This window comes from Epinephelus lanceolatus, chromosome 2, assembly GCF_041903045.1.
Source record: "Epinephelus lanceolatus isolate andai-2023 chromosome 2, ASM4190304v1, whole genome shotgun sequence".
NCBI classification, from domain to species: Eukaryota; Metazoa; Chordata; class Actinopteri; order Perciformes; family Serranidae; genus Epinephelus; species Epinephelus lanceolatus.
Genome location: NC_135735.1, coordinates 48452238 through 48468782, shown reverse-complemented (window position 1 = coordinate 48468782; position 16545 = coordinate 48452238). Strand labels below are relative to the sequence as shown.

The 16545-nt window shown below is 42.5% G+C and overlaps 1 protein-coding gene across 2 annotated transcripts in view; it reads left to right on the top strand.

The window, feature by feature from the left end:
* cemip (cell migration inducing hyaluronidase 1) overlaps positions 1 to 16545 on the top strand; it is a 383014-nt gene that overhangs the window by 232833 nt on the left and 133636 nt on the right. For both annotated transcript variants that reach the window (XM_033622351.2, XM_078162221.1), the window contains exon 11: positions 961 to 1152. In XM_033622351.2, the coding sequence (XP_033478242.2) occupies positions 961 to 1152 (192 nt within the window). The remainder of the gene's footprint in view (positions 1 to 960; positions 1153 to 16545) is intronic.

The window sequence follows — 16545 nt, the reverse complement described above, 5'->3', positions numbered from 1 at the left end:
TTGTAAGTTAGGAGTAGGATTTTAAATTCAATTCTGGATTTTACAGGAAGCCAGTGCAGAGAAGCTAAAACAGGAGAAATGTGATCTTGTTTCTTAGTTCCTGTCAGTACAGGTGCTGCTGAATTAGCTGGAGAGTTTTTGAAGACTTAGAGCTACCTGATAATAGGGAATTACAGTAATCCAGCCTAGAGGTAACAAAAGCGTGGACCAATTTTTCTGCATCTTTTTGGGACAGGATAGGCCTAATTTTCGCAATATTATGCAGATGAAAAAACACAGTCCGTGAGGTTTGTTTTAAATGGGAGTTAAATGACAAATCTTGGTCAAATATTACTCCAAGCAATGCCATCCAGAGAAACTGTATTATCAGACAGAATTTCTGAGGTGTTTGGGGCCAAGAACAAACTTCAGTTTTGTCTGAATTTAACATAAGGAAATTGGAGCTCATCCAGTTTTTTATGTCTTTAAGGCATTTTTGAAGTTTAGTTAATTGATCTGTTTCCTCTGGCTTTATCGATAAATACAAAGCTGGTTAAAAGTCAAAGTATCCCTTTAATGCTGATAGTGTTTATGAATAGCACAGACAGAATCTTGGCTCAACCGAGGGGTAGAGAGTATCTGGTATGCTGACCTCTTGATTCCATCTCTGCCTGTTGTTGATCTCTTCCCTCCAGCCCCTTCTGGCTTTATTGACCTGTAATTCCAGTGTGCACTGGGATGGTTTGCAGCAGAGAGGCAAGTGGCACGAAGGGGGTCAGCACCTCCAAGTTTTAGGCGATCTTCCTGAAACAGCTGTTTTCTCAGATATTCCCAGTCAGGGTTGAGAGTTTGATACCTGACCTCTATAGGTCAGATTAATTCACAATATCATTAACTAATAAATGATAATGTGTTATTATAGTATGCATGTCAGCTTTGCTGCTTTTTACAAGCTCTCACTCTCACTGTCTCCTCCTCTAGTTCGTCCACAGGCCTCCATCTCTATCGACATGTTGTCCAACAGCAGCATCCTGGAGCTGGCCGACCAACCAGATGGCTGGGGGTCTGGGGATCAGATAGTGGTGGCCAGTACTGACTATTCCATGCACCAGGCTGAAGAGTTCACCCTGTTGCCCTGCCCTACCTGCACATCGAACCAGGTCAAAGTCCAAGGTAAGAGAACCGTTAACCTACACTATGTTACCATGCAAGACTGGAGAGACAGGTTTCGATGCTGCTTGGAAAATCATTTATGTTATCTCAGTGCAGTTCTACTTGCTTTGTAATGGGTATATGTTGAACCCAGATGCAGCACACAGGCACAGCGTGAGGTTTGATAATGACCTTTATTATACAAAGAGCAAACAGGAACTTGAGCTGACGAAGATATTCAGGGAACAGTTCGTTCTTCAGGCTCAGAGCCAACACACACAGTCTCTGGGTTCAGGGGCCAGGGAACAGACAGGGTGAAAGCGGGACTGAGAATGAGGACACGAGTCCTCGGACCCAAATAGTTCAGTCTGGTGGCAGGCAGAGGTGACAGAGAGGGGCTTACTGATGGTGTGGCCCCAGAACACGCGGGGGCCTGAATCAAAAGAGTAGTCCAGCGAAGCAGCAGAGCTGACAAGGGATGAGCAGCAGGGAAGTCAGGACCAAGTGGAGAAGTCGGGACCAGGTGAGCAGACAAGACAGGCAGACGAGCCAACGAGGGACAAGCAGGAGGTAAGTAGAGGCCAGGCAATGGATTGAGGAGCCTACAGGTGGGTGAAATGAGAACACACAAACAAGGTAGTGTGTGGCATCTCCTGTACAGTCTCTGAGCTGCAGTAGGCAACTGGCGAGCAGGTGGGAACACTCTTGCTGTAGCGTCGTTGCAGGAAAACACCATACAGCCACAGGCAGACTTAAAACAGAGACACTGAGGCGGGACTTGGGGTCGGGACAGAGGGCCGGTGAGTTTACTGGGAAACAGACAATGCAGGCAGGTCAAAGGCAGGGTCAGCAACCGGAGATCAGGCAGGTTAGGAGTGCTGGAAAGTATTGCATGTGGGCAAAGAACAATTTGGCAAAAAGTGTGCGTGTGCTGGAGAGGCTTATATACTGGGCTGATTGGCTGATGAGCTGCAGCTGTGGAGGCAGGTGAGTGGAGTGGGGTGATCAGGTGGGAGTGTCTGGCAGGTAGAGTGAAGCAGAGGTGGGAGAGTTGAAAAACACTGGGAGAGCAGGGGAGCAAAAAGCAGGCTGTGACATGCTTTGTCATGTTTAGTTTAGTTTAGTTTATTAGGATCCCCATTAGCTGCAGCAATGCCACAGCTATTCTTCTTGGGGTCAGATACATATACATAAAATTATACAGTACATTACGTGACAATACATAACCAGAGTTGGGTATTTGATTACTTTTTGCAGTAACGAGTAACCTAACGCGTTAGTTTGCTGTTTGAGTAATCAAATACCTGAGTACATTTTCTACAAGCCATCAGTTACTTCCGTTACTTTTAGAACGCTGGTCCTTCAGCTCTGAAACAGCAACGACTGTCTTTTGGTTCTAATAACGGAGACAACGTTATACCTATCAGTCCGAAAGAAGCCACGAAGCTTGTGGCTCGCTAGGTGGTAGAAGAAATGCTGCCGTTGTCTACGGTGGAGTCTAAAATAAGGTGGAGGAGGACTCGCTGACAGACAGGTCAGACTGAGGACTTGCATTATGCCTGGTACACACGACACGAATTTTCTACCTGTTCTGAAAGTCACTATGTCACATTACGCGATTGTGGAGTCATAAAATCATGCCGTGACTTGGCCGACAGACATGACACACTACACGATGATACTCACCAATTATCCCCAGTCGTCTTTCCTGTCATCGGGTTATTCTTGTCCTGTTTTTATTACTTTTACTATTATTTCAGTCACTGTGTCTGTTCATGTGCCAGCCGATTGTTGTAGTCACCAAAAAGCGTCAGCAGATGGCAGGAGCTTCATTTTAAGTATTGTAGGCAAACATTCAAGCTACTGTATCCTCCACAACCAAGTTCTTAGAAATGTTTCACAATAAAAGCCTATTTAGAAAATGGAGGGATTCTCTCAGCCGAGGTTATAAGGGGCTTTTTATTTGAAGGAAAATCAGGAAGTGTTGAGTTTGAAATGACGACGCAATGTGTTAACTTTATAAAGACAACAGGAGCGGATAAAAAGTAAAAATATAAAGATACGGAGGGATTAATAAATAACGGACCGTCTATAATGTAGTCTGTTTCAAGTGAAGCTGGGAACCTCTGCAGTTGTGGCGAGTAAAAGCCCCGCCACTATTTGCTAATGTTATTACTTTATGTCCAACCGTGAGGACGTAACATTGTTTGCTAGCTTGATGCTAATGACAGTAACATTAAAGGGATAGTGCACCCAAAAATGAAAATTCAGCCGTTATCTACTCACTCATATGTCGATGGAGGCCCTGGTGAAGTTTTAGAGTCCTCACATCCCTTGCGGAGATCGGCGGGGGGAGCGGCTAGCACACCTAATGGCAGACGGCGTCCCAGACTAACGTCCAAGAACACAAAATTGAATCCACAAAATATCTCCAACATGCTCATCTGTAGTGATCCAAGTGTCCTGAAGCCGCGACATAAAAAGTTGTTTCGAAAAACTCAAGTGCAGGCATCGCCAATTCCCAGTCTGAGCAGCAAAGACTTTCCTCATCCGTTGGCATTGCTTTGCATTTGAAACAACTACACCACCAGGTTTCCAGTGCTCAACTCCGGTATTCTGCGGCTGGCTGAGGGTTAGGCTCATGAGCTGCAGCGGCTGCTTTGTCCAGTAGCCTGAGTTCTGTCCAGGCTCAAACAAATACGACTCAACAAAGAAATGCTGTTCTTCCTCAGTTTCAAAGTCTTCAGACATGTTGGGCTGTAAAAGACCCTAGTGCAAACTATCTTTTAGCTACTGTGGTTACTGTTGTCTCCCCCTGCGGTGCACGTGTCACGTGATGTAAACACAGGTAAGCAAAGCTCATGCTTTCGCTGGTCTCGCGCAGGCGCGCACACGTGAACGCGGAGCACAGAGAAGCAGTCAGAGCTACAGGCTACGGTAAGGCTAAAAACAGAGTTCATATGACGTTTTTCGAAACAACTTTTTATGTCGCGGCTTCAGGACACTTGGATCACTACAGATGAGCAGTATGGAGATACTATGTGGATTCAATTTTGTGTTCGTGGACGTTAGTCTGGGGCGCCGTCTGCCATTAGATGTGCTAGCCGCTCCCCTCGCCGATCTCCTCAAGGGATGTGAGGAGTCTAAAACTTCACCAGGGCCTCCATCGGCATATGGGTGAGTAGATAATGGCTGAATTTTCATTTTTGGGTGCACTATCCCTTTAACTCAGCGGGTTGACAAAGTGCCTCTGCTGTTTCACACCATCATTTCCCCCTTTTACTCTGTGTGGTAACATCCCTAGAGGAAATATTAAAACGCTGGGGTGTTGTTGTCATACAGTTGTCTATGGCAGCAGATCGTTCTGTGTTTCTACTGGTCAAAGTGACGGCTGTGATGGGAGAATTGGATCTCAGTGAAGGGCAAGTGGTCCATAACTTTAATTTTGGAGACAAAAAAATGTAGGCTTAGTGCCCTGTGGTCCATTGCCCAATAGGAAATGTAGAATACTCAAAAGTACTTTAAAAGTGCTTGAGTTACTTTTCTCAGGGAGTAACACAGTAAAGTAACTGGTTACTTTTTAAAAAAGTAACGCAGTGAAGTACTTTGATTACTTTTAAAGTACTGTAACCCTTACCCAACTCTGTACATAACACTGCAACACAATAAAGCATAACAAGCAAACAAAACAATTTCTTCATGTAAGTAACGCCGGATTTCCACTGGATGCGTGTCCGTTGCGGAACGGCAGCGCTGGTTATCTGCTGCGTGCTCCGCCGTCCGTCAATACCCACCGGCTGCGTTTGCTGTGCGGAGCGGTGCAGCTCCGCCGAAGACATCTCGGTGCACTGCCATGATTAATATCTCCTTGTCCATGGTGTTAACGGGGAAAAATGACGTCTGAAAACCTCTGACCTGTTGACTTCAGGCCTGCCTCTGCCCATTATGTAGTTTTCAAGGTGTAATGCAGGGAAATATGATCCACTGTGAACACTGTGTACTTCATTTTGAAAATTAACCGGATGTTTTATTTTGTTTCTGTGCACGACTTCCTGCCCCGCATGATCTGCTCTGTACTGAATTACTGCGTTGTGCTCCGGCGTTCGGCAAAAATAGAAGTCCTGCGTATCGTATCTGTGCCGGAGCTGAGACGGAGCTGGAACGCAGCACAGCCGCAGCCAGTGGAAACACACACATTGACTAGAATTGAATCCTATCGGCTCCGCTGCCGTGCTGGAGCGGAGACACAACCAACACGCATCTGGTGGAAATAGGCCGTAACACCACAATATAAACTCAGAGTTCTCCACACAAAAACACAAAAGGCATTTAGACCAAATGCTGAAACAACAGAAGACAACCCAAACCAAGTTCCAAAATGGGAACAAAAAGATAATATTGGGCGACAATAATGTAGAAGCAAGTCAAACAGTGTGTTTGTGTGAACTGTTATACTTGTATTTTACAAATATATTTACAAATATTGACAGCCAGGGTAATTTTGCAAAATATAATACAATGTCCTTGCTACTATAAACTCAACCAGCAAACACTTATATATAACGCATATATCTCTTAGACCAACTCATTCCTGTGCTTTCCATCTACTCTATTCAAAAAATGCCGCTTTACTAATAATTCAAAGAGACTCTTCCTGTTCTCCTGTTTGATGTGTTTAGGGAGGAAATTCGATTCTTGCATAGCTCTGTACATGACTGTTCTTTTGTTTGCATTAGTCTAGCCCTTGGTAGTGTGAAATTACCTGTAGTCACTTGCCTGGTGATGTAATTATGTTTATCTATACTGAAGGATAGCTTCTGATACAAAATAGGTGGATTCTTTGTAACAGAGACATTTCTAATAAATGCAAGTGATGAATAGAGTAACCTGTCTTTTACAAACAGCGAGTTAAGACTCTTATGCATAGTAACATTTGATCTGTAATTGCACCGGAGTACTATGCGTGCTGCTCTGTTCTGTGCCATCTGCAATTTCTTAATCATTTTCCTTGTAGCACTGGACCAGACTGTTGGACAATAATCAAGATTTGACCATATTAAGGCCTGAGTCACTTGTTTAGTTGCTTTCTGTGTTAAAAAAAAGTTGCACATCTTCTAATAACAGAAATACTACTTCCCAGTTTAGCAAAAAACTTATTTATATGTTTAGTCCAGGATAATTTATTATCTATGATATTGCCCAGAAGTTTGGTCTCCTATGCTTGATTAATACACACATTATTAATTCTAAGGTTTCACTCTGGATTTCTTCTGATGGAGTGATTTGACCCAATTACAATATAATTAGTCTTAGATACATTCAAAACCAGTTTGTTTCTTTTTTTCCCTTATGAGCACAGATTCTAGTTCTTCATTTAAAACCATATTTAACTCATTGGTTGTAAATGCAGATGTGTATATAGTAGAATTGTCCACATACATAGCAATATTAGCCTTATTTAAGACAAGTGGTAAATCATTAGTGAACAAAGTATACAACAACGGCCCAAGACAGCTCCCCTGGGGTACCCCGCATGTCACAGCTCTGACATCAGAATAACTGCCATTAAATAAAACGGTCTGTGTCCTCTCAGACTAACCAGATGTTTAACTAATAGCATTAAGTGGCATCTAGTCCACAGTGCTCTTTAAGATGTTTGAGAGCTGGCTGCTTACACTAGAGAGATTCTTTAACAGTAACTGTTGTTGTGGGGAAGAGTCTAACTTACTTTCTCCAGTCATATTCTTCTTGCCCACTGAAATGACCACTGGCTTTATGGCCCATTTGGCTCTGTGTACCCCAAAACTATGTCTTTCTCCAGTGCGTAAACCAGTGTGTAAGATATGGAGAGCATTTTATTTCAAAACACTCAAAAAATGAACTAACATTATAAACAGAATGTGAAGAAGCAACAGTTTTAACGTTATGTCAGAGATTAAATTAGCATACTAACTTGCTAGCCAGACTTCCTGTCTTGTAATACCACTGATACCTTGAGAGGGTTAAGTGAGTCACTGTAGTGTGCTGTCTGCCCTCAGTCCGACATGAGAGGACAAAGAAATAAAGCCCAGTATTTGTATATTTTGTATTTGTTTTGTGATACCTGTGATCTCTGCTGACATTAAGTTCAGCTATTTTTTCATGTCCCCGGCTTCCTCTTCTGTAATTTTAAAAGTCGTCTTTGGTCCCAGCTTGCTTGCTCAGTGCAATGTATACGTGGCCAACCAAACAGTGTGTTTAGAGAGTCCAAACAAAGTTCACAGCTGCATCACTGATGGGGCCAAGCTAGCCAGCAGGTTCACCAGCAACCCGATCTCACAGAAAAATGTGAAATGACCACGACCTCTTAACACCGCATTCCATGTTGGTGGCATTGTTTCCGTGGTACTGGCACGTAATTTTAACCCATTACGTGCCGGTACCACGGAAACAATGCCAATGTAAAGTCAATTAGGATCTTTTGTCATGGTGGACACACGAATTCCCTGGTTCAACATCACGTCAACGTCGTTTTCCTCAATGATATCTCTAACATTTCTGTATACACATAAAAACACGAAAGTGTCCTTGATAACTGAACAATATGATAGGGTAATGTTTAGGCCATAAAATAAAATAAATGTATTTTGCCAGCTTTTGATAGCGTAGGGCTATAAGAGCATTGTGCTGTGGGCTGATGTGGCGCGTTCGACTACTGTTTTGTATTGTCTGCCGTCTGTGGGCTTCATTCCATTTCAAATTGCCACCGGTCTGCTGCAACCCGAATCCAAACGCCACTATCTCTGTTAAGAAAAGTTTGTGTTTGTGTGTTTGTGTTTGTGTGTGTGCATGTGCATGTGTGTGCATCAAATCTTGTACCATGGCAATATAGATGGGATGACTGGACTTTACATTTCACTTTCATATTATTTCTTCAAACTGGACTTAAGTTTGTGCATTGCACAGTCAGTAGCATTGTATTCTCTGAGGATGACTCATTATAGTAACTATTTACAGTAAAAAAAAAGAAAAAACAAGCCAAAAAAACAAAAACAACAAAAACAAAAAACATTTTATACACTGGGCCTTCAAAGTGCTCTCTGAAACTAGACCTGGCATGGCTTGTGTCCACAAAATGAAAAAAATCAAAACTTTGTCGTAGAGCTAAACCAAATACATCATTGGAAAGGTCTCAACCTGGAGAGTAACATCAGTATGAAGATTCTACATGGCTCCTGCTTTCAAATACTGACCTTTGGACCTTGACCTTGGTGCATGTATGAAGGCTTATAATTCAGCAAAAAAGGTGGTACAGACATGGGACCAACTGTTATAGAGAGCTCTTGACCTCAACTATCATGTGAGTGTAGTCAACAACTGGGGGTGCTGTCAGATATGGGTAAAATATGGATCAAGTTAATTTTCACCCATTTAGAAATTAGATATTTAAAATCTGACACAAGTGTGTTTACCATCCCCTTAAAGTCCACAGTGTACTCTCAATTCAGTGTTTACAACTTCCACATCTAGGAAAAACACTAATATTTTTTAAAAACTACAATTCCCTAGGACCGCGCCATGCAGCTTGATACATATCAGCAACATAGTTGTAGTTCTTCTGATTTGCAAAGTAGGGCTCTAAATAGGGTCGTAAAAAGATATATCTACTGAATATATCAAATATCTAGTAAAGCCAAACTAGTAATTACACTACACCTAGATGAACCATGTTAAGAATTAAATTCAGATATTTTAGCTACTACTCTAGAAATGGAGTTTTTGGGATGATAGTTCTTCCAGTTGTAGAGTTGTCAAATATGGTCATAAAGAAGTAAATCTACTGAATATATAAAAAAATTCTCTCTTCAGCCAAACTATCATGTTAATATTATTATTATTATTATTATTATTATTATTATTATTATTGAGGGGAAATTATAGAAGAGGAATATATTTGCCGTTTTAATAACGTAAAGGGAACAATTTATCCTCTAATAACTATAATCTAACTACCTCATTACATCAAAATGACAGTTATGTCACACACAATTCAATGTTTTTAGAATACAAACAATAATAACTAATGCACTATAATAAATTCTGTCAAATGACAATTAAAAATAGCGATAAAAAACAGTTTTCTAAACTAGAAGAGAGCATTAACCACAGCCCATTGCATGACGTTGTTGAACCAGGGAATTTGTGTGTACACCACGACAAAGGATCCTAATTGACTTTACATTGGCATTGTATCTGTGGGACCGGTATGTAATTTTAACCCATTATGTTCCGCCACCACGGAATGCAGGTCGTGGTCATTTTACGTATTTCTGTGAGATTGGGTTGCTCACCAGCCATGTTTTGTCTTTGTGCTGACGAATCCTATGAGACCAAGTGTATATCCCAGTTCTGACAATCTAAGGTCTGAAATCAACACTGGTGGGGTTAGGTCAGCCACTTGAGGCCTGTAAACAGCCAAGCTAAGCTAGCTAGGCTAAGCTAACATGCAGGTTTACCATTTGTCACTTGTTCAAGTCTGTAATCTAAGTCTCAGCTCTGGCATTGGTCAAAGCCAAAACATTTCCAGAGCCAAATAATCAAACCCAAATCTGTCGTTTTTAGTGAAGGACTGTCAAAAGGCCCAGAGATACAAGATACACAGACAATACAACTAATGTTAACAGAAACCATACCAAAAACATTCCAAATGGCATTGATATATGGTGTTGATTGATTTTATTGCTCCTACAGTTTTGCTTAAACTGAGCTGAGAAAGTTATGACCTAAACTATAGGCTGATGCCAAACGTGAAGATTATAAAGTAGCAGTGTTGTTTGACTGGTATATTCTTACCCTGCTATTACCCATCCAACATTTATATGTGGGACCCATGTGAGTAGAAAATGAGCTGAAAAATGGGCTCTTGATGGGATTGTCCAAGGGTTCCATAATGGTAACATGCCAGTTGCCCACATGGGTGGTTTTATTCAAGTCGGCCCAAGATAAGATGCCAATTTTGGGCCCATACCCACTTGTTACCAAGGTGGCTGTAGCATAACCCATGTGGGGCTTACATGGTATACCCATCAAAGTTGGCAACTGGCATGGGGCCAGTATAGAACCCATAGGCAATCCCATATAGGGCCCAATTTTAAGCTCATTTACTAACCACATGGGGCCCACATACAAATGTTGCCTGGGTAGTCAGTGCTTGGCTTGGAGATGAAATGCTGCCCTCTGTTAGTTTGAAGCGTGTAACCAGGCAACTTTCACATCATTTCTGTGCTATGAGATACTCCAGTCTGTGGCTGTGGCTTCAAATTCATGTTTTTGTAGCTGACCTTAGCTAGAGACTTGAATCACAGTGTGTCCTCTGCCTCACTCTATACCGCTACAGAACACCTCACCAGGTTAACAGTTAGTAGCTAGCAGTCAGTCACAGCAACCCAAATCCAGCGAGCGCAAACTCCAGCTCTGGGGGACAGAACAGCCCCAACTCCCTGCCAGAACATAAAAAACTTTCTTTTGCTGCTGTTAACAGGTTAGACTTGGCACTGGTGCTGGTCACCAGCTTGCTGTGACACCCAGCACTGGGAGGTGGGGGGTTGTGCCAGCTAATTTCAAGTCGCCTCAGGCGCTTACTGAATTCTGCTGCCTCCTCCTGGCGATGCGGTCCACCTTGGTGGGGAACAAGGCAGAGGGACTGTTGGGTGGCTAATTCTTGTCACTTTTGTTGTCTGATAAACAAAGAGAGAGAGAGAGAGAGAGAGAGGAAAGGGGCAATTAGGGGCTGAGTGAATGCAGTACCTGCAGATTTCACTCTGATGACTGATGAGCTGATACAGCTGATAAATCTGCAAAGACTGGACAGTGATGGGGAGGTAGAGGGTGCGTACAATTGCAGCATGAAAGAGCTACGGGCAGAAGGACAATCATATTTAAAAAGACAGCACCAAAATGATAGACTGATAATGAAGGTGTGTGGCTGTGCTGTTGATTAAATGTGATCACCTGAGAGGGCATGCTTGCAAGGAGTGAGTGGCAGATGTTGTGAAAAAATTACAGGCCTAAGCATGTAGACGTATACTCTTCCAGACTGAACTTTGGCTAAAGCTTAATTAGTTGCAGTTCTGTTGATGTATAATGCAAGTAGAGACCAAAGAGGAGAATGTTTTTGGGAGAGGAGGTGTGAGGGAGGATGCCACAGTGCTCCATACCCTGTGGTAGAGCATAGACAGCATAGAATGACTGACCTATTAAAATTAATGAACACTAGTTATAGTGATAGTGACTAGTCTGTTGAGGACAGACGTGCTGACGTACTGCGGTAAGCGTGCTGTGTCATTTCCAGTGTTTCTGTGATAGTGTCTCTGTGTTGCTCTAGCGAACTCCTACCAGCTTGCTCTCTGTATTTCCTCACTTAAAGTGATAGTTCAGGTTTTTGGACATGAAGTTGTGTGAAACGCTGACCATCTGTAGCTCTGATGTGACCGTGTCACTACTCTCAACAAGCCTCCTGCTCTGAGAAATCGCCCGTAGCTTACCGGAGAAAAAGTAGTTCTGAAGATGTACGGGGGACACGTAACCAAAAGGTTTTAAGCTACAAAAAAGTATGCATGTGTTTTGTTAGACTATTTCAATAATTTTAAAACATCCCCGCATTACGTCAGACCTTGCTATCAATTGGGACTATTTTCTGGCCAGTATCACTCCGCCGTGCAGGCCCGCAACACAGCACGCGAACAGAAATCAATTAGACAGTTCATCACCACGCCGTGCAGGTGCGCAGGATAGCAATGGCTAACGAAAACTTCATCGGCTGTTTCCAACAGAGAACCAGTAGGCTATTATTAGTGAGGACAAAGATGTACTAGCCCTATATATACCTACTACTACAGCTCAAACACTGGCTCAGGCTCACGACACACCCTCGTCAGCTGCTGTAGGTAAACAGAGGAATACCAAAATGGTGTGAACAGCTGTGGGAATAAAAACATCGCCGGCTCCCAATTCCATCGGTTTCCTGTTATGCCTCTGCCTCCTTTAGCAACAGTGGTAAATGTAACATGTATAGTTTATTTGCTGCGTTGGAGGCGAGGCTCAGTGAATTGGAATACTCCGCACCATGGATAATCACTCGGTAACTGCGGTAATTAGCCAGCCCCCTGTAGCCAGTGTGGAGCCACATAGCATAGCCTCTGCTCGCGGTCCCCTGGTAACTCCGTGCAGCCAGGAGGCTGGGTAACTGTCCGGGAGAAGCGTAGTACCAAGTCGAAGCCCACGGTTCACCACCAGCCTGTCCATGTTTTGAACCGTTTTTCCCCACTCAGCGACACACCCGCTGAGGAGAAAACTCTGATCATTGGCAGCTCTATTTTGAGAAACGTGAAGTTAGCAACACCAGTGGCCATAGTCAAATGTATCCCTGGGGCCAGAGCGGGCGACATTGTGTCAAATTTAAAACTGCTGGCTAAGGCTAAACGTAGATTTAATAAGATCGTTATTCACGTTGGTGGCACTGACATCCGGTTACGCTAATCGGAGGTCACTAAAATTAATGTTACCTCAGTGTGTGAATACACTAAAACCATGTCGGACTCCGTAGTTTTCTCTGGACCCCTCCCAAATCTGACCACTGATGAGATGTTTAGCTGCATGTCATCATTTAATCACTGGCTGTGCAGGTGGTGTCCAGCAAACGTGCAATGTGGGTTTCGTAAATCATTGGCAAACTTTCTGGGGAAAACCTGGTCTGATTAGAAGTGACGGCATTCATCCCACTTTGGATGGAGCTGCTCTCATATTTAGAAACCTGGCCAAGTTTGTTAGTAATTCAAAACCCTGACAACCCAGAGTTGAGACTAGGAATCAGAGTCGCAGTCCCACATGCTTCTCTGAGCTTCTAGTGCAGTTACCCACCCATAGTTTTATACAACCGGTGTCTGTCCCCCGACCACCTAAACTATCTAAATCTAAAATTAAACAAAGAGGAGTTGTGCATAACAACCTCATAAAAATTAAAACCTCTTCTGTGACAGAAAGACAAAACAGGAGAATTAAATGTGGACTGTTAAATATCAGGTCTCTATTGTCTAAAGCAGTGTTAGTAAACAAATTAATATCAGATAATCATATAGATTTACTCAGCCTCACTGAAACCTGGCTGTGTCAAGATGAATATGTTAGTCTCAATGAATCCTCTCCTCCCAGTCATAATAATAACCACATTCCTCGAGGCAGCGGCCGAGGAGGGGGAGTTGCAGCCCTTTTTAACTCTTGTCTGTTAATCAGCCCTAAACCTAAATTAGATTATCATTCCTTTGACAGCCTCGTTCCTTAGTCTTTTACAGCCGATCTGGAAAACCAGATAAAGAGTTTTTATCCAGTTTAATTCTTAAATCAGATAAAGTTATTATTGTAGGTGATTTTAATGTTGACATTAATAATGACTCCCTGGCTACTGTGTTTATCTCACTCACTGTTTTAACCATACCCTCGATCTAGTTCTGACGTATGGAATTGAAATTGATAACCTAACAGTCTTTCCACAGAATCCCTCGCTATCAGATCATTATTTAATTACTTTTGATTTCTTTTTACTCGATTACACGTCACTCAGCAACAGTTACTATACTAGATGTTTATCAGATAGTGCTGTCGCAAAATTTAAGGAAATGATTCCATCATCGTTAAATTTAATACCATGTCCTTCTGTAACAGAGGTTTCCCGTACTGATTTTAAACTATCCCGAATTGATCATCTTATCGATAGCCCATAGGCTCACTGCGAACAACACTCGACTCTGTAGCCCCTCTTAAAAAGAAGTTAACAAAGCAAATAAAGTTTGCTCCTTGGTATAACTCTCAAACCCGTAAGTTAAAACAAATATCCCGAAAATTTGAAAGGAATTGGTGATTAACCAAACTGGAAGAATCTCGTTTAGTCTGGGAACACAGTCTCAAAACGTATAAGAGGGCCCTTCGCAATGCCAGAGCAAACTATTACTCAGCATTAATAGAAGAAAACAAGAACAACCCCAGGTTTCAGGCTGACTGAGAGTCACAGCTCTATTGAGCCTTGTATTCCTTTAGCCCTTAGCAGTAATGATTTTATGAGTTTTTTTAATGACAAAATTCTAACTATTAGAGGCAAAATTCATGACCTATTGTCCTCAGATAGTACCTATCTGCCCTCAAACACAGCTGTAAGACCTAATATATATATTTAGATTGCTTCTCCCCGATTTCTCTTCAGCAATTGACTGCAGTTATTTATTCATCTAAATCATCAACATGTCTCTTAGAATCCAATCCCAACTAGGCTACTTAAGGAAGTCTTACCTTTAGTTAACACTCATATATTAGACATGATCAATATATCTTTATTAACAGGCTATGTACCGCAGTCCTTTAAAGTAGCTGTAATTAAACTTCTTCTAAATAGGCCGTAAGGTGAACACAGTTATCGTTTCATCTCGTTCCGACATCTGGGGACTACACGATCTTTACTTCATAAAAAAGATCGATACATGTTCAGCTAATCAGCGGGAGTTCGTAGCTCATAACCTCGCAAGAGTCCTGTGATCTGGGTTGTAATTCTGCACTTAAAAGCTTAAAAGCCTTGAGCAAATAGCCCCTGGTTCTTTTAAATGCCTGGGGTCAAAATCGATTTTGTGAAATAAACGCCTGGGCTACTATTTGGAATTCAGGACTTTACCTGCTTTTCAGCGAACTCCTCTGGTAATTTCATTAAAAGGCATGGCATATAGGTCCACAGTAGCTTATTATTAATATTATTATTATTATTATTGGGTCTTATAAGAGTGGGCTACAATGAGTACCGGGCCATCAAATCACAGCATCCGCGGTGAGAGGACACGGAATTGTGTGCGCTTTTACGCACGCGGGTGTAGGTGATCACGATATTTGATGTAAGAAAGATGTAGCCAGATGTATTACCTGTTTTAGATACGTGGTTGTCTGTCTGTCCGTCCGTCCGTCCGTCCGTCTGTAGCACAAGTCATGTGCGCCACTTCACCACCGACCCGTGCCTTAAAACGCAAACAGTCCCTCAGCCCTGTAGGCAGGGAGAGAGCAGCTCGCGAGGGCTGCTCTCTCCCTGCCTACAGGGCTGTCCCTCCTTGAGGCAGTGAATGAGGAAATAATCGCCCTGCATTTAATACGCAAAATGGGGTCAAACCCCCGGCGGCTATTAGGTGCCCCGCAGCTGTATGCCACCGGGCGACTATTTGGAAATATAGCCTACGGTATGTGACAATAATCATATGTGTATAATAACAGTAGAAGTGTGACTAATGATAACGGCAAGCAGCAGGAGGCATCTAGCAGGACCACGACAGCTCTTGTAGGCTGAAATCAAGACGATCACATTAACCAGTGCGCAATCATCAGACTTGACAATTATCACGGGAAAACAATCTTTGTTATATCGAGATAACGAAATAATAAGTCGTTATCATGAGATAACAGTGCACACAAAAAAATAAAAAATACATGGCCGTTCTCGTCTTCCGTAGCTATGTTGTCAATGTAATAATACGTTGGTTATGCCCAGGTATTGAATCAAATGTGTTTTAAGACATTTTTGCTTAGTTCACCTTATTGTCTATTTGTCTCATCGTGTTTCATGGACACGGTGATGTGAATAGCGCTGTTTCAGCTCATTTCTGCTCACTTTTGAGGACTTCTGGGTCTGTTTTCCTCTGCTGAATGAAACCATGGCGACACGAAATGCGGGTACCTTATTGGTGTAGCGCGATCACGCGACGGCCGTGCCACCACTCGCGTACCAAATCTCATTACGCTCAGGCGGAACTGATCAATACGCTCAGATAGAACAAGTGCCGAATTACGACCCGGATCACAGGACTCTTGCGGGGTTATGAGCTACGAACTCCCGCTGATTAGCTGAACATGTATCAATCTTTTTTATGAAGTAAAGATCGTGTAGTCCCCAGATGTCGGAGCGGAAATCAGTTTCTGTGAGACTTTTTCTGATTCACCTTACGGCCTAAAAAGAGCCCACCCTGGATCCAGAGGTGTTAGCCAACTATAGACCAATATCTAATCTTCCCTTTCTTTCAAAGATCCTTGAGAAAGTAGTCGCAGACCAGCTGTGTGACTTTCTCCATGGTAATAATTTCTTTGAGGAATTTCAGTCAGGATTTAGAGTGCATCATAGCACTGAGACAGCACTAGTTAAAATTACAAATGACCTTCTGATTGCTTCAGACAAAGGACTCATCTCTGTACTTGTTTTATTAGATCTTAGTGCGGCGTTTGACACATCTGACCATCAAATTCTGCTACAGAGACTGGAACATTTAATTGTCCTAAAAGGTTCTGCACTAAGCTGGTTTAAATCTTATTTATCTGATCGTTTTCAGTTTGTTCATGTTCATGAGGAATCACCCT